This window comes from Sinocyclocheilus grahami, unplaced genomic scaffold (genome assembly GCF_001515645.1).
Source record: "Sinocyclocheilus grahami isolate Dianchi unplaced genomic scaffold, SAMN03320097.WGS_v1.1 scaffold1740.1, whole genome shotgun sequence".
In the NCBI taxonomy this organism is placed as follows: Eukaryota; Metazoa; Chordata; class Actinopteri; order Cypriniformes; family Cyprinidae; genus Sinocyclocheilus; species Sinocyclocheilus grahami.
This window is the reverse complement of record NW_015506919.1, coordinates 126,199-144,406: the sequence shown is the minus strand read 5'-3', so window position 1 is coordinate 144,406 and position 18,208 is coordinate 126,199. Positions and strand designations below refer to the sequence as shown.

Genomic DNA, 18,208 nt, shown 5'->3' with positions numbered 1-18,208 from the left:
TAGGGAAGCATCCTACTGTTTTTTGTGAATATTGTCAGACATTAGAAACCATAGAACATGTTCTTTTAAGTTGCAGAAGTTATGAAGATCAGAGGAGAAATATGATGGTTGAATTAAGAAGAGATGGGTTGGTAGGGACAGGTATTAAATATATACTGCAAAGTGGGGTGATTAGACAAAGCAGGAAAAATATTTGTAATTTCTTAAGTAGAACGGGTTTGATGAGGAAAATATGATTGTGGACAACAAGCTGGAGGAAATAAAATGGAATAACATTGCAGGAGAATAATCCAGAAGGTGGCGGTAATGCAACGCACTTGGATGCAAGCCGCCGTTAAACCTCAAAGAAGAAGATGATGTAACGCTATTGGGTAATGAAGAGGTGAGAGAGAGACAGAGGAGAAGAGAGTTGTGAGAAGTTTGTCACAAGTGAAAAACTGACGAAATGTGAGAGAGCGTGATTTTAGTTTGTTTAATTTGGTCTAAAACTGAGAATATTCGTTATTGGATTTCTGAGATACAGTTAGCTCACAGTATGGGTTAACATTGAGTTTCTCTGAGTTATTCTGAGTACTCAAGAGATTGCTGCCTTTAACCGAGACAGCTCACACATTTCATCGCATATGCTGAGGTGCTTGTTGAAATTGTTTCACACATTCGCTGCCGTTTGTGTTCTGTCATGGGACGTTTCTTCGTGGGACATCGGAGACCATGAAAAGTGCTTTTGAAATCCGAAAGGCGAGCGAGTCTTCTGACTACGAGGGAGAGAGCGACGGTCATCATCCGGATAGCGCACCCAGCAACCGGGAGCGTTGGGTGTTCTTCCGGCGACGAGGGACGTAATGTTGTGTGTGTGTGTGATTATGTGGGCCCACTGATATTACTGTTTAACTCTGTTGATACACTGGTTGCTTAGAGTATATTTTCTGCAGAGTTCAGTTTGAGTTATTTGCTCATTTAAGGACTCTGTCATAGTTAAAACTAACTGTCAGTAATTAACAAACGGTCCCTCTGTAATCTCTTTGCCACCTCGAAAATTCTCAGTCCCTTAAAGTGTATACGGCCGGGAAGCAAGAAAACACACATCAAATTGTATTCTCAATACTTCAACTTTATTCATAGATACAAGGATATTATATAGGCATATGTCGAGGGGAGTTTCAACCCTTTAACCAATGAGGATATAGATGACATACATATAGGATTTTGGCCAAGAATATGTGTTATATAAAATGGCCACATGTACAGGAAAATATGGACATATTAGGAATAAACTTGGCGAAGGATGCTGAACTATATCCATAGCTCAGTACGAACCCCATTATCTTGGAGTCCTAGCTATCGTGTCCTCGTTTGAACATTTGAACTCAGAAAAGCTAATGCATACATGTGCGCATGCGTACCTCGAATATGAGTAAGAGATATTAAAACATAATACAAGAGAGAGAGATCAGATGGAGGAGGGGGGAATCAAGAAGAAGACAACATTGCTCTGTACAGGGAGGGCGAGCAGAGAGGGAGAGAGAAGAAAAGGAGGGTGAAAACATCTGGAACCAATACAGACAGAGAGTGTTTTCTAACACTAACCAAACATTTACTGTTTCATGTGCACTGCCATAAGTGTAACAGTTGTTGGGTGATACTGTGTGTTGGGTGGTTTCAGGTATATTGTAACTCCGTAATTCCTCTAATTTGAGCATCTGGGTATTTTTTTAATTTTCATTATCATTTCAAATGACTATTTCATTAAATTACTCATCTTTATTTGTTAAATTCTCTTTTTATTTGTTTGTGAGTATTATTATATTTGGGGATACATCTTATTGAAGTAGGACCCAGATACAAAAGTAGGTTAAAGGGATCTTTATTCACACAACAAACCTAGCAAGGGCCAAACATTTACTGTTTCATGTGCACTGCCATAAGTGTAACAGTTGTTGGGTGATACTGTGTGTTGGGTGGTTTCAGGTATATTGTAACTCCGTAATTCCTCTAATTTGAGCATCTGGGTATTTTTTTAATTTTCATTATCATTTCAAATGACTATTTCATTAAATTACTCATCTTTATTTGTTAAATTCTCTTTTTATTTGTTTGTGAGTATTATTATATTTGGGGATACATCTTATTGAAGTAGGACCCAGATACAAAAGTTGGTTAAAGGGATCTTTATTCACACAACAAACCTAGCAAGGGAAAAAAAACATACATACATGCACGCTGGAGACCTTTTACCACATATGGCTGCATCCAGATATTATTTAATAACCCCTGAAGTAATTCATCCAGTAGCTTTTCTCTCCGTGACAAGAAAAGCAGACCACTGTTGTTAGCAGTTAGCACTAAACATTAGTCGGGGAGGGGCTCTGGGAGGAGCCGAGTTAATTTAGTTCACGTCACACAACAACACATTTGACTTGGAGCATGTACAATTCAGATATCTTAAAATATAATTGTGACTAGTCGAAACTGAATTAGAGATATCTCTAATTACCTTTGCGTATGTGTGACGCCCTATTGAAGATATCTATGATGTCATTACAGATATCTTAAATGGAGTTTTGACTAGTCAAAGTATTTAGAGATATCTCTAATACGATTTCTTACTAGTGCAATTATAATTGCAGATATCTCTAATTGTCATTGTGACTAGTCAAATTATAATTATGACTCGTCAAAATACAATTGTTCCTATCTTAAATTATATTTGTGGATAGTCAGAACAAACTTTTAAATGCTAAAAAGGCTTGCCAGAGCAGACGCAGAAAGAGAGGTGTGTGTGCGCTTATGGCAAGCCGTTTTAGCATTAAATACTCCTAGCTGTACTAGTCATAATTTAGTTTTGACTAGTCAAAATTCCAGAATAGATATCTGGAATTGGAATTTTGACTAGTCAAAAACAAATTATGACTAGTACAGCTAGGAGTATTTAATGCTAAAATGGCTTGCCATACACCAGGCAACGACTTTGCAGGCAGCGTTTTTGCATGAAGGCACCTCATGAAACAGGCTTTCTGAGGCAGCGTAACAGTTTAATGATGAACAACAAAATTGAACAAGTTTTGGTGATAACTTTACAAATATGTAATTTGTTAAAGCTGCAGTCCGTAACTTTTTGTTGGTTAAAAATGATCCGAAATCAATATTTGAGCAAGTACATAACCAGCCAGTGTTCAAAACTATCGCCTTACTTTAGCCAGATTCACAACGGTTAGCTTATAATAATGTTTTCTAATTTGAGTGGTACGGGTAGGTTTTTGCAGGAAATTCGAGCATGCTGCTGCATCATTACGTCACGTCTGTAAATATAAAGAAGTTGTCCCGGCTATTAGGCTATCGCATGTGAGGGTCCTGCAGGTGGCCGATCGTTTATAGCCTTTTCTCACAGCAGCCAGAATAATTAAATGTATCATTTTGATGGAGGATTGTAATGCAGAAAGGATTATGTTTTTATGAAACACATGTGAATGAAATTAAATTATATTCCAGTTTTAAATGTGCTTCTAAATTACGGATAGCCTGGGATTACACAAGATTTGTATTTTAAAGACATCCAGTTCGAAAGGAGCATAATTTGCTTTTTGGGTTAAAATAATTTCTTAATATGAAATTCGAAGAGTATGACAATTAGATTAGACTGTGCAGAAATTTAAATCTACACGCTAATACACACTATACTCATAGTCACCAATGCTGATGTTGTTAACATTAATCATTTGAGAATAAAATATATCAATAATAATAATTTGCACGGTTTGATGGGATATGAGCTAATTTAGATTAAATCACCATTGGTAGCGTGATTTATTAATGTTTTTTTCCCTCAGTTGGTCAGAACAAATGTGGTAGACTTGTTACTTACTTGTTCAGATGACAATATCCGGTGAAAATTCTTATTTGGGTCATATATTCCAAGACGTAGACTAGAATCTGTGATTCTGAAGTACAGTAAATATCCACACCGGTGCGGTGACTGACTGCCACACATACTCTTCAAAACATTAGATTCATCCGTGCTGGAGCCGAGCTGCCACACAACCCACACAATGAAGATAATTCCGCAAACTGCTGCAATTGCAGGTTTTAAAACAGAGATGGCGACAAAGAGGCAAAACTTACGAACTGCAGCTTTAAGTTATGTTAGTGAGAAATATACATTTACACACAAACTGACCACCAAACGCTACGTTCAGACGCCATCTTTATTTTTTATTTCAACCATCACGGAATGGAACGCACAGGATTGTGGGATATCAAAAGCAGCGAAGGATATCTATGCTGCCTTCAAAAATTTATCAGATGAAGGTATCTCATGACCAGGGCCGCTGCTGGCCAAATGGGTGGCCTAAGCAGAATTGTATTGCTGTGCCCCCTCCCCCAAATATTATGGGAAAAAAACACCTACTATATTTTCTTAGCGATAGATTCTATTTACACTAATTGAAAATAGCAGTATTTTCTTAGCGATATGCTATTTACACCAAGTGCAAATAGGCTAGCTATAGATTCCATTTACACAATGATAAAATGCTATTTATACTTCACTGTAAAAAGTCATTAGTTGAATGTACTTTAATTGCACAATGGGAGAACATTAACTGTTCATGAGGTAGATTGCCTGGGGAAAGAAACTGTTCTTGTGCCTGGCTGTCCTGGTATTCGGTGCTCTGTAACGCCGACCAGATGGCAAAAGTTCAAAAAGGAGATGGCTTGGATGTGATGGATCCAGAGTGATTTTCTGAGCCCTTTTCCTCACTCTGGATGTATACAGTTCTTGGAGGGTAGGCAGGGGGGCACCAATAATCCTTTCAGCAGTCCGAACCGTTCTCTGTAGTCTTCTGATGTCTGATTTTGTAGCTGAACCAAACCAGACAGTTATTGAAGTGCACAGAACAGACTCGATGACGGCTGAGTAGAACTGTTTCAGCAGCTCCTGTGGCAGGTTGAATTTCCTCAGCTGGCGAAGGAAGTACAACCTCTGCTGGGCCTTTTTAACAATGGAGTCAATGTGAGTGTCCCACTTCAGGTCCTGAGAGATGGTGGTGCCCAGGAACCTGAATGACTCCACTGTCGTTACAGTGCTATCCATGATGGTGAGTGGGGGGAGTGCAGGGGGGTTCCTCCTGAAGTCCACGATCATCTCCACTGTTTTGAGGGTGTTCAGCTCCAAGTTGTTAAGACTGCACCAGACAGCCAGCTCTTTAACCTCCTGTCTGTAAGCAGACTCGTCTCCATCCTTGATGAGACCGATGACTGTAGTGTCATCTGCATACTTCAGGAGCTTGACAGAGGGGTCTTTAGAGGTGCAGTCATTGGTGTAGAGGGAGAAGAGCAGTGGGGAGAGGACGCAACCCTGAGGGGTGCCAGTGCTGGTGGTGCGGTTGTTGGATGTGAATTTACCAATTCTCACTAGCTGTTGCCTATCTGTCAGAAAGCTGGTGATCCATTGACAGATAGAGCTAGGGACAGAGAGCTGGGTTAGTTTGGTCTGGAGGAGTGTTGGGATGATGGTGTTGAAAGCAGAGCTAAAGTCCACAAACAGGATCCTCACATAAGTCCCTGTTTTGTCCAGATGTTGCAGGATGAAGTGCAGTCCCATATTGACTGCATCATCCACGGACCTGTTTGCTCGGTAAGCAAACTGCAGGGGGTCTAGTAAGGGTCCAGTAATGTCCTTCAGATAAGCCAACACCAACCTCTCAAATGTCTTCATGACCACAGACGTTAGGGCCACAGGTCTGTAGTCATTAAGTCCTGTTATCTTAGGTTTCTTTGGGATGGGGATGATGGTGGAGCGTTTGAAGCAGGCAGGGACTTTGCACAGCTCCAGTGATCTGTTGAAGATCTGTGAGAAGATGGGGGCCAGTTGGTCAGCGCAGGTTTTCAGACAGGCTGGTGTCACACCGTCTGGGCCTGGTGCTTTTCTTCTCTTGTTCTTCCTGAAGACCTGGCGCACATCATCCTCACTGATCTGAAACGTAGGAGTGGGGGAGAGGGGGGTTGCAGGAGGTGTTGATGGTTGTGTGGAGAGATGTTCAGAGCGGGTGTGGGGTGTTAGACTGGGAGTTTCAAATCTACAGTAAAACCCATTCAGGTCTTCAGCAAGTTGTTGATTGGCCTCAGTGCTGGGGGATGGTGTCTTGTAGTTGGTGATGTCCTTCAGGCCTTTCCACACTGATGCAGGCTCATTCGCAGAAAACTGGTGTTCTAGTTTTTTAGCGTAGTTCCTCTTGGCCGCTCTAATCTCCTTATTCAGTGTGTTTCTGGCCTGATTGTACAAGACTCTGTCCCCCCTTTTGTAGGCGTCCTCTTTGGCCTGACGAAGATGACGAAGTTTTGCTGTAAACCATGGCTTATCATTGTTGAATGTTAAATGAGTCCTGGTAGGGATGCACATGTCTTCACAGAAACTGATATATGATGTTACAGATTCTGTGAGCTCGTCCAGATCGTTGGTGGCTGCTTCAAAAACACTCCAATCAGTGCAGTCGAAACAGGCTTGCAATGCCTGCTCTGTTTCGTTGGTCCACCTCTTTACAGACTTTACTACAGGTTTAGCAGATTTAAGTTTATGCCTGTAGGTCGGTATAAGATGAACCAGGCAGTGGTCAGAGAGTCCTACAGCTGCTCTGGGGACCGAGCGATATGCATCCTTTATTGTGGAGTAACAATGGTCCAGTATACTACTGTCTCTGGTGGGACATGTAATATGCTGTCTGTATTTTGGCAGTTCACGGGAAAGATTTGCTTTATTAAAGTCCCCGAGAATGATTAAAACAGAGTCCGGGTGTTGTTGTTCTGTGTCTGTGATCAGATCAGCGAGTTTCTGTAAAGCTGAGCTCACGTGGAGGGATGTAGGGATGTAAATACTCACGAGAATGAACGAGTGAAACTCCCGCGGCGAATAGAACGGCTTACAGTTAATGTTCTAGATCGCTCCCGCGGCGAGTAGAACGGCTTACAGTTAATGAAAAGCGCTTCTAGATCGGAACAGCACATCTTCTTTAACGCTGTAACATCTGTACACCACCTTTCGTTGATGTAAAAGCATGTCCCGCCGCCGCGTGATTTCCCCGTTGATTCTGCATCGCGGTCTGCTCTAAACAGCTGAAAGCCCGGCAGTTGTAGCGCGCTGTCCGGAATGGCGTCATTCAGCCAGGTTTCCGTGAAACACAGAGCAGCAGAGTGTGAAAAATCCTTATTTGTCTGGGAGAGCAGAAGAAGTTCGTCCGTTTTGTTGGGTAGAGAGCGGAGATTCGCCAGATGGATGCTCGGCAACGGCGTTCTGAATCCGCGCTTCCTGAGCTTCACGAGCGCGCCGGCTCGCTTCCCCCGTCTGCGCGTCCTGAAGCGCTTGATCAGCGCAGCAGCTCCGCCAAGTACAACGTTCAGCAAAACGTCCGAATAAACGAAATCCGGTAGAAGATTGTGTGGTGTGTTCTGCCGAATGTTCAGCAGCTCATCCCTGGTAAAACTGATCGTGTTTGAGAAACAAAAAACAGGAAAAACTAACAAAAACAGTACAAACACTGGAGAGCCAAACACTGCGGCTGCCGTCTGCGGCGCCATCGTAGAAATATATCTTTTTACAGTGTACTTATTTCAAATAGTGGCAATTCAATCATGACAACTCTCAGAAGATTTAGCATGGTGATGGATGTGACAATGTTAGTGAATTTGGTCTTGGCGGAATAGATCTGCTACGCTGCTGCTGAATTTCTGCCGCTGTTGGTTATTGCTGTAGTTGCAGATTATTGCTGCTGCTGCAAGCAAGTACAGGAACTTGCTACTGCCAATGCATACGGCGATACAGTGACGTGAGTATTTAAGACATGTTGCTGCTGCACAAATAGCATATAAAATAACCCCGCAGCAGATCTATACAGGTGGAGCTGGGGAAGGTGGAGGGTTTCAGAGAAACTCTGAAAGCGCGCTGCAGGAATCTCTAGTAAATGCTAGCCAGCCATATAAATGCAAGGCAGTAAGCTCATTGGCTGCATATGCAGCATGAGCCAATCAGCTGTGCCAAGTCGTTTAACTCTCTGAATATTATCAGTTACGTTAACAACCCGTCAACCTGCGCCATCTAGAGTTTCATGACTGAACTATATATTTATCTGCATCTCAATGTTGTAGTAAATTATAAAACAGTATGCACTAATAACGTATTGAGTGTAAATTATAATTTTAATTCAAACTAAAAAATGGATGCCACCTTATTGGGACAACAAAGCCCTCCCTAGTCCCTACACTAACCCTACCCTATACTTTATTTCAGTGGTTCTCAAACCTCTCCATGAAGTACCCCCAGTACTGCACGTTTTGCATGTCTCCCTATATTTGACACACCCACTTCAGGTCTTGCAGTCTCCACTGAGCTGATGAGTTGAATCAGGTGTGATAGATGAGGGAGACATACAAAATGTGCAGGGCAGGGGGTACTCCAGGACAGGTCTGAGAACCACTGCTTTATTTTCAACTTTTCTATTATTTCCTTCATTTTTATTGAAAATAAATGCCTTTCCGTTGCGATACGAGATTTGATAAGCGAGAAAAAAAAGTTAGGCAAAAGGCAGATCCGAACTCGGGTTGATCGCGACCTTCATCTTGGGCTTTTTTTTTAAACTTTTTCTTTTCTCTGTGCCGGACTGCTGATGTCTTTTTTCCGGGCTCTGAATATTATCAGTTACGTTAACAACCCGTCAACCTGCGCCATCTAGAGTTTCATGACTGAACTATATATTTATCTGCATCTCAATGTTGTAGTAAATTATAAAACAGTATGCACTAATAACGTATTGAGTGTAAATTAAAATTTTAATTCAAACTAAAAAATGGATGCCACCTTATTGGGACAACAAAGCCCTCCCTAGTCCCTACACTAACCCTACCCGATACTTTATTTCAGTGGTTCTCAAACCTCTCCATGAAGTACCCCCAGTACTGCACGTTTTGCATGTCTCCCTATATTTGACACACCCACTTCAGGTCTTGCAGTCTCCACTGAGCTGATGAGTTGAATCAGGTGTGATAGATGAGGGAGACATACAAAATGTGCAGGGCAGGGGGTACTCCAGGACAGGTCTGAGAACCACTGCTTTATTTTCAACTTTTCTATTATTTCCTTCATTTTTATTGAAAATAAATGCCTTTCCGATGCGATACGAGATTTGATAAGCGAGAAAAAAAAGTTAGGCAAAAGGCAGATCCGAACTCGGGTTGATCGCGTCAAAGCGTCCACAGCACACGCTTCCATCTACGCCACTGGAGCTGTAGCTTGCTGATAGTCTTTTGTTGTGTTGACTAGCCCAATCACACGTAGGTGGTCGGAGTTAGTGTAAATAGCTTCTGCCAACCAGGCGGCCTATTGAAATCAACACTGATCTGCTGGAGCATTCCATATTTCAAAATTTACAAAGGCACACTCCTGCTTTTTCTGGAGGCGAAGTCGTCAATTAGCTCATCATATTATAATTAAAATATGAATTAACGTTAATAAACGTTACTAACGTCAACAGTCAAAAAAGTTTCACAGGATTATGAACGTAACTACCTGAAAGGGATGCACGACCTTCATCTTGGGCTTTTTTTAAAAACTTTTTCTTTTCTCTGTGCCGGACTGCTGATGTCTTTTTTCCGGGCATAGTTGTCCATTATGATCATTTGCAGTCAGCCGCAAACAATACTCCAGCCTTGGGAAAACTGCTTTGGTGGACACCTGCTTATTCACCTCTGTTTTACTTTCACTTTACCGCTTTCACATTGTGTGGGATTTCCAGGCGTTTTGTGTAAAAACCCAGCATGAAAGATGTCAAAGTGAAATGTGTATGTGTGCTTGTTTGTTTTGAGGGAATGGTGGGAAACTCTGTTGGTTCGAGAGACATGCTACTGGGCAGTTGTAAATTTCAGCATTTCAAAAGAAAACCAATGAGAGTCAGAAGAGTTTAAACCCCTTAACTGTCACCGTCTCACCTGTGGGACGCTTGGCGCTCTTTTTTGTTGTTGTCCTTTTTCTCTATCAAATGGTTTAGTAATAATCAAATTATATATCTTTTGAAAGCTAAGAAACCCAAGATTCATCCTGTGAAAACCATTTTGAACTCGAGCACTGAGTTACCATGGAAATGGTACTTTAAAATGTTTTGGCATTCTTAGTGGGCGGTGTCAAGTGTCGTATTACAAAATGCATTACGGCCTTTTACAATCAAAACTTTTTATAATCTTGACAAAAAAACATATCATTGAAAAGGTCTGAGTCTCAGGATTCCATATTTGGCTATAGAAGCAATATTGACAGAGAAATTTCAACAAATGTTACAGAAAAATGCATTAAAAAAATTCAATTGAGTTTGGATGGCACCCGGTGGCTGTTTGTGGTATAACGGCCTAAATAAAATCTCACAGAAACCTCAGTTTTTTTCATATCAACTTCAAATTGGGTACACAACTTACGTAGACAGAAGGCTTAAATTTTATAGCAGTTTTAGAGTAAAACCTATTATGTAAAATATTTATTATATATAAAATAAAATAAAATTATTACAGTGTATTTTTTACAATAAATGTAAACTTCTTTAACTTTTTGATACTTCAATTTTTTGAAAAATTCATAATCTGCTGATTTGTCTTCTTTAAAAAGAGACCAACCTTAGGTCTGTATTTCAAAGTGTTTATAAATTACAACAATTTAAAGTTTGGATAGTGCACTTTCATGCCTATTTTAAAAAATGGGGGGTGACAGTTAAGGGGTTTAAACAGTATCAAAACTGAGTGTTACATTCCGGCTCAGGAAGTCACCAAAAAATATGGGAACTGCGTTAAAAAATATCATATTAAACAATATTTATTTAGTCTAGGGGTTCCAAATAAAGATAATGAATTAATAACAACAAATAAACTAATAATGTAAAAAATATATAAATAAATAAAGGTAATGGTAATTTCCAATATGGTCTAGCTGTCCAGCAGAGCACAACTGCAGGATGCTCTAAGAAAGGAACCAGACTCCTCTCCAAACAAGGACAGATCTCTTAAATACGCAGTTCTCCAATTAAGAACAGGTGGATCCTTAGCTGGTAACCTGTAGAAACAAAGAAAACCACTACAAAACAAAACCAAACAACCTGACCCATAACATGAGTGAAACAGACTTTTCAAAAATACATACATACATACATAAGGGTCCATACATTTTTTGACATGTTGGCATCTCTGTGTGTTGTAGAGCGCACACAGCCATTGAAAGCCTAAAAACAACAAAAAAATGTCAATCAAGGTGAATCAGACATCGGACAAGTGAGAAGTTACTAAGAAAGTCTGTCCAGAACACAATATTGACACAATCTTAAATGGTATCTCGCTGTGTGTGAGCATGTACTGTAGCTGTCGCTTCAGACACAGCTCGACTTGACCAGGCCATGCAGCAGACACACACATTCATGTACAGTACTGATTCTCTTTACCTGCTGTTGCATTTCAAGGTGTTTGAGGCCGTTTGCAGCCATACAAACAGAGCTTGTTTTCAGATGAGCAAAACACAGGGGGCGTGAAAACATTGGCAAGTAAAACACTGCAACATGACATTGAAAACAGCAATAAAATCAGAAATGGACTTTCGCTGTCAGCACTTCCACTTATGTGACATACACATCTAGGACATGTGACCCTGGTTCAGGCGCCTCAATCCATGCAGGGCTTTTCAGAACATGTTTCAGAGTGAAAACTGCACACAGTTTGAGATTAATACAATATTTCTGCTCAGAACTCACTTTGAGTGTTTGTATTTGTTCTATTGTGGATTTTGTATATAATATAATAACAAATATGTGGGGTGTTTTAACTACACCGGTTTATTATTTCTCATGTAAACATACTTTATTCTTATAAATAATACCCCAAAACGCATAAAGCACATAAACCATACACTAAGATCAAACACAGTAAAATTGTGAAACATAGGGAATTATGATAAAACAATATTGACTGATGGATCTGCAGAGAATTGTGTTTCAGTGAGTCATCAATCCTGGAAGAGAGAGAGGTAGACAGCGGTTGAAGTTCATTCTCATCAAATTGCATAATTAATGGAAAGTGAATACAAATTATGATTATATCAATATAACATAAAATAAACTTTTGAATACATCAATGTTTCTATTATTAAACTTGGATTGCCCTTACGAAAATTAACCATGGTTTTACTACAAATAAAACCAAAAAACCATGGTTACTATAGTTAAACCATGGTAACCGCAAATTAACCAAGGTTTTGCTACACTAACCATAGTTTAACCATGGTATTTGTAGTAAAACTGATTATACAAATGATAAACAATATGCCAAAAAAACATGGTTACTACACTTATTCTACAATAAAACCATGGTTAATTTTCGTAACGGTGGACTTGGATCCCAGGCCTTCCCACTACTGACTGGTACTATCTCTTGAGGCAGTAAAAAAAAAATACTGAGGGTTGAAGTCGTGGCCCCCACCTGATCGAAAACAACCATTGCCGAATTTGCACAAAAAATGCCTTCTGCCTTCTACAGAATGGTTTAAATTTCTTGCTAAATATGGTTTAAATACCTGCTCCCCTGTGGATGGTTGCTTGGTAGATACCCCCTTAGGGTTGATGCAGGGTGAACGGAGTTATTTAGGCCAATGTGGATTCCCTGTACTTCGTTTACCTCCCTCCCCAACTACTGTTGGGTTTTGAAGAAGGGATGTATGGTCCCTTGGTGGCTTCATAGGCCTCTATAGTATGACCCATGTTCAAGAACCTGGCAAATAGAGACAAGTCGGCCTGCAGGGCGTCCCTCCTCATCTATCGCATACTATAGTTAGCGTTGGAGGTCTAGAGAAGTGCCTTTATTTAAGTCAGAGTTGAATTGTTCCCCCCCAGTGTACTAGGGTTTTTAAGCAGGGCATACTGTAAGTTTCTTTGTAGCCTCCTTGGGGTTAAAATATGGTGGATGAGAGTTATTGGCAAAGGGCAGCCTGCCTTTCTCCTGTCTGCCTCCCTGTCTAGGAGGTTTGGGCTCTGGTTTTACAGGGACTGAGTAGGATTTTGTTTTAGATTTAGAATTAAACCACTTCGCTTGGTGTTACAAGGAGCAGGGTGAGTGAAATTATGATGGGCAACTCACGAGAGTCCCTTTTGTTTAGTTTACCTTCCTCTCCAACTATGCCCTAAGGGCTTCGTCAAGGTGCTGACATAGCTGAGCATTTTCCTTTAGAGCTCTGCTCTTGGGGCCTTATAAGGCTTACATGTGCCCTGCAACAAAGGAAGGAAGGTTGTAAAGGCCAGGACTTTTCTATTTTAATTCTACTTTATCTATATTTACTTTCTTTAAAAACAAAAAACAAAAAACAAAGACTAGCTTTCTATTTTTTCTGTCCTATCTACTTGTTTTTCTTTGTTTGTGTGTGTGTGTATAATATATGTATATATATAGATATATATACACACCTTGCTACATGTACTGCGTTAGGCTAACCAAGACTTGTCATTTGCACTTATATATTCTTGCTCTTTTGTTAGTTTTGACTGCTTTTATTTTCCTCATTTGTAAGTCGCTTTGGATAAAACCATCTGCTAAATGACTAAATGTAAATGTAAATGACTTCCCTGGCTATAGAGTGTAGAAGCGTGGGTATTTTCCCTTTACTACTGGAACGATACTGGCTTAGGGACTGTTTCTTCTAAGCAGTCTATGAAGCATATTGCTCCCTGGAGGTTGACGCGTCTTGACTCTAGCTGGTTGATCTGTAGAGTCAGGGTATTCTATGCCCACTATGGTCTGCATAGCTAGTCTAGTGAGGCAAGTGAGTGGTGAGTGGGCATTCGTTCCCCATATTGTCAACACAGTTCCACTTTGAATAGGAACCTCTAGGGTTATGACTGCAAACACGGAACCCTAAAAAAGGGAAATGAGAAGCGGCAACTCATTGCCATGCATTGGGTCTGCTGCATGTCTCCTTCAAACAAATTTTGATGACGTGTTGTGCAGGCATATTTTTAAACTTAAAAGGGGGCTCCATTTGTGACGTCATGTGCAAAAAGTATTAATGCTGTAGTGAAGTATGATGCCGCTGTCTTGGAAGCTGATAGTGTTTATAACAAGGGAGAGATGATGTTTGTTTTCACTCCTTAAACGGTTTTGAATTCCTGTTTACAACATTATTTACACTGATCAGCCACAACATTAAAAGGACTGACAGGTAAAGTGAATAGCATTGATCTTATCACTAGAATGGAATCTGTCAAGCGGTGGGATGTAGGCAGCAGGTCAACAGGCAGCCCTTGGAAGCAGGAAAAAAATAGTTTGACAAGAGCCAAATAGTGATGGCTAGATGACTGGGTAGAGCGATAAAACGTCTTGTGTGCTGTTCTTGGTATGCCGTGGTTAGGACCTACCAAAAGTGGTGCAAGGAAAGGCAAAGTGCAAAGTGTTCTCCTAACAAATGTAAAAAGTATCTTGAAGAAAGTGGAGTCATTTTATTATTTTGTGTAATCTAAACAAGAATACTCTAAACATGTTAATAACAAAAATGAATAAATCTTAAGTCGCCTGAACAAACAATTTCACAATGAACAAAGCATGCATTGCATCTTGAAAAAAATGTTGATTATCACCTTGTTTAGGATTTTTGTGTTGAGGTACGTGCATCTGATTGCAACTTTTGGATTTAATGTTACATGTTCCTTTTGTCTTCTTAGGGCTTTTTAATTATTTCCTGTCCCATGTGCCATTTTGTAGTCAGGTTGTCATGTGCTCATGTTTCTGTTCTTATGCTCCATGTGTTTCTGTTTTTTTGTTTATTTTGATACTTTCATTAAAACTCCTGCAGTTCGATCTTTGCCTCTGCCTGCCTTCTCTCGCTCCCCATTACGATATATTTGCCTGTCAAGGTACCCTACTACCCTTAAGAGTCAAATAATATGAAACCAATATTTTATTAAGCTTTGAAAATGAAACATAAAATTAAAGAATGACTTTAACTGTTTCGTCCATAGAAACAGTCACTAATGAGGCATCTATGTATACAGATCCATGCGTTCACCCTCAGTTTCAGTTGTTGTTTGTCAATTTCATATTTTAACATTTGTTAAATAGTTGTGTGTTGGTATTACCTTCATCTTCCTGTGTTCTACTTGTTCTCTGAAATGTCCTCATGTTGTTTTGTTTAAAGAAATCAGCCTGCGATTAGATCCATGTCTCACCTACTCCATCAGCAGCGTAACACCTGTTATTAATCATCCCAAAGCTCTTGATCTTTATGTGCTGTCAGCTTCTTTCCCTCTTTAAGATTGAAGCTAAAATCTTCACTAAACCTGTAGTCTCTATTACTGTTTCCTTTGTCTCCCTTCTTCTGTTATGCATTTCAGAAAATCTTGCTTCTAGAGTGGCACTTTATGAATAAAATCCATTAATTACTATCATTAATGTGCTGTTTCTCCTGTTGTAGTGCGCTCACGGAGCTGCAGCTATGCTGGAGTGTTTCATGTGGAGGGGAGAGAACGCTATAGTCTGAAGTTTGAGAAGGCCGAGACATTGTGTGAGCATTTATCCTCTTCATTAGCCAGTCTGGAGCAGGTGGAAAAAGCCTACAATAAAGGACTACAGACATGCAGGTTCTTACATTCAGCTGAACATAACCAAATGACAATTAAACATACAGGATCATTATTAACATGAGCTCCACCGAAATATAAACATACGTTTTGTCTGCAGGTATGGATGGATAAACAGCACAGAGGTGGTGATAGTCCGTCAGACGCCAAATAGAATCTGTGCTGGCAACCAAACCGGCATCATCAGGAAAACTCCAGACAGAAAAAAATATGACGCCTTCTGTTTTGATGCTAAAGGTTTGATTTGTGCAACATGCTGTAAGTTTTAGTCAACACATGATCGATCATCTTTTTTTTAACAAAACATTGCATTTCGAATAGATACGGCAGAGAAGAATTGCACAGCTAAAATTGACCCTGAGAGTTTAAACAAAACAGATGGCGACTCGGCATTTACAGGTACAAGTTACTAAGGAATAACATTTTAAATGGTATGCATTTTGTATGCCACAGGATTCACTTTTATATTTTACATGTAACATTATTTTTACACTGGTCTACAGCCAAGATGCTTCTGAAATAAATGTTACCAAAATGGACTGATTCTGAGTCCCCCCCCACACACACACACACTGCGACACAGGAAAAGGAAATCTATGCCTTCAGTGGAAAAAAATCTAGATGAAATTTGCAGTGTCTTCTGCATAGTCTTCGGCACAGCAAATTTAATGTAGATTTTTGCCCCCCACAGAGCAGTCAGCGACAAGCACAGCGAATGATTTCCCGTTTAAACAATGGAGAAACACTGTCAGGGCAAATGGAGCCCATCAGTGCTTGCAGACTGTTGCTGATCTGTGACAAGAGATGCTCCATTTAATGAATACAAGAAGTGCAGAGTAGACACATAATAGTTTTGGCCTTTTGTTTCATTATAAATTTTATGGTAACACTTTAGTATAGGGACCAGTTCTCACTATTAACTAGTTGCTTATTAGCATGCATATTAGCATCTTGGCTGTTTATTAGTACTTATATACTTATATAATTCTTATACATTTATACCTGCTTATCTCTAATCCTACCCAAAACCTAAACTTAACAACTACCTTACTAAATATTTATAAGCAGCAAGAGTTTGAGGCAAACGTTGCAGTTGTTTGTTAATAGCAAGAATTGGACCTTAAAATAAAGTGTGACCAGTTTTATTTGTATAATCCTTTTGCTGATTTTTAAAGTGTTACTTAAATGGGAGAGGTGACAGGTAAAATGTAAAAACTGAAATATCTTGAAAACAGCAGCCAATCATTTTTAATTGTCGTATTTGAATTCAGCACATCAAAATGCACAATAAATATCATATTTTATCTCTGAAGCAGACGAGTTCTGCTGACCAGTGTTATTATCTGGATCAGTTTTACTTGTTCTAAAGACAAGTTTCAGGAAAAACACTGTCACACTTTCCATCCCTGCACAGACGGATTTATTTCTGTAAAAACATGACCAAATAAATGCTAAGCTGTGAATGTTTATTTTTGATAATAACTCTGGTTGTCTAATAAATTCATGTAAATATCTATAAGACGACAGGTTGAAAAGCTGTTTCAGAGATGGACCCTTTTTTCATACAATCAATGTTTGATGAGCAGATATACACTTAGTTGTGCATAATTTAAATTTGACAGAAGTCACAACACACCGACCAAATGCTGGAGGGGAAGATTCTGAAAATTCAACATCTGAAGTCACATCTGTGTCCGAGTCTTCTACTCCAGTTCTCTGGATGCAGACCAGTCCCACACAGAGCCCTGCGGAACAGAACCACACTGATCAGACAAACCGTGATACGCATATAGAGTTGACAACTTCACATCCAAATCCAGACACCACAGGGCTGGGAGTGTTTGAATCAGTGACCACTAAAGAAACGGCAGCAAATAAAGCAGGTGAAGTTTTTATAGGAATTTTAGCCATATCTGAATTTGATCATCAGTTCATTCTTTACTAAATGTAATACACTGGGATCTATCTGGATTGTTTGTAATTATTACTGAAAATGACTTCTGACCTCTTATTTGAACTGTTGTGTCTCTGTGCTTCTGTCTAATTGTTACTCCAGAACACGCCATCCCAAACAACGGATCTATAGGTATGGCCAGTGTAATACAAATCATGTATTAAAAGTAATGCCCTAATCAATTGTATCCAATTTCAGACTACTATTTGCTTTAACAAGCCTTGATTGACAACATTCTGACAAATGTTCACCAGGGTGTGAATTATAAGGCAGTCTTAGGTCAGGTCTCTATAACAACTCCAGTCCTGGGGGGCCGGTGTCCTGGAAACTTTACTACCAATCCCAGTTGAACCCATCTGTCTGTAATTTGCAAGCAAAAGGCATATTTGGTTAAGTCAGGGGTGTCCAGTCCTGCTCCTGGAGGGCCACTGTCCTGCAGTGTTTAGCTCCAACCCCAATTAAACACACCTGAACCAAAGTAATCAAGCTCTTACTAGGCATACTAGAAACTTCCAGGCAGGTGTGCTGAGGCAAGTTGGAGCTAAACTCCGCAGGACACCAGCCCTCCAGGACCGAGTGTGGACACCCCTGGGTTAGGTGTTAAACTCAGCAGGACACC

General features: G+C 40.0%; 1 protein-coding gene across 1 annotated transcript; it reads left to right on the top strand.

Annotated features, from left to right (window-relative positions):
- The first annotated feature begins 711 nt into the window (after positions 1–711).
- Positions 712–17,957, top strand: LOC107572372 (CD44 antigen-like). Its single transcript, XM_016258807.1, has 6 exons — positions 712–811; positions 15,470–15,635; positions 15,736–15,872; positions 15,957–16,034; positions 17,258–17,518; positions 17,692–17,957. The coding sequence occupies exons 1-6, from the start codon at positions 712–714 to the stop codon at positions 17,751–17,753; spliced, it is 804 nt and encodes a 267-aa protein (XP_016114293.1). The 3' UTR covers positions 17,754–17,957.
- The last annotated feature ends 251 nt before the right edge of the window (positions 17,958–18,208 follow it).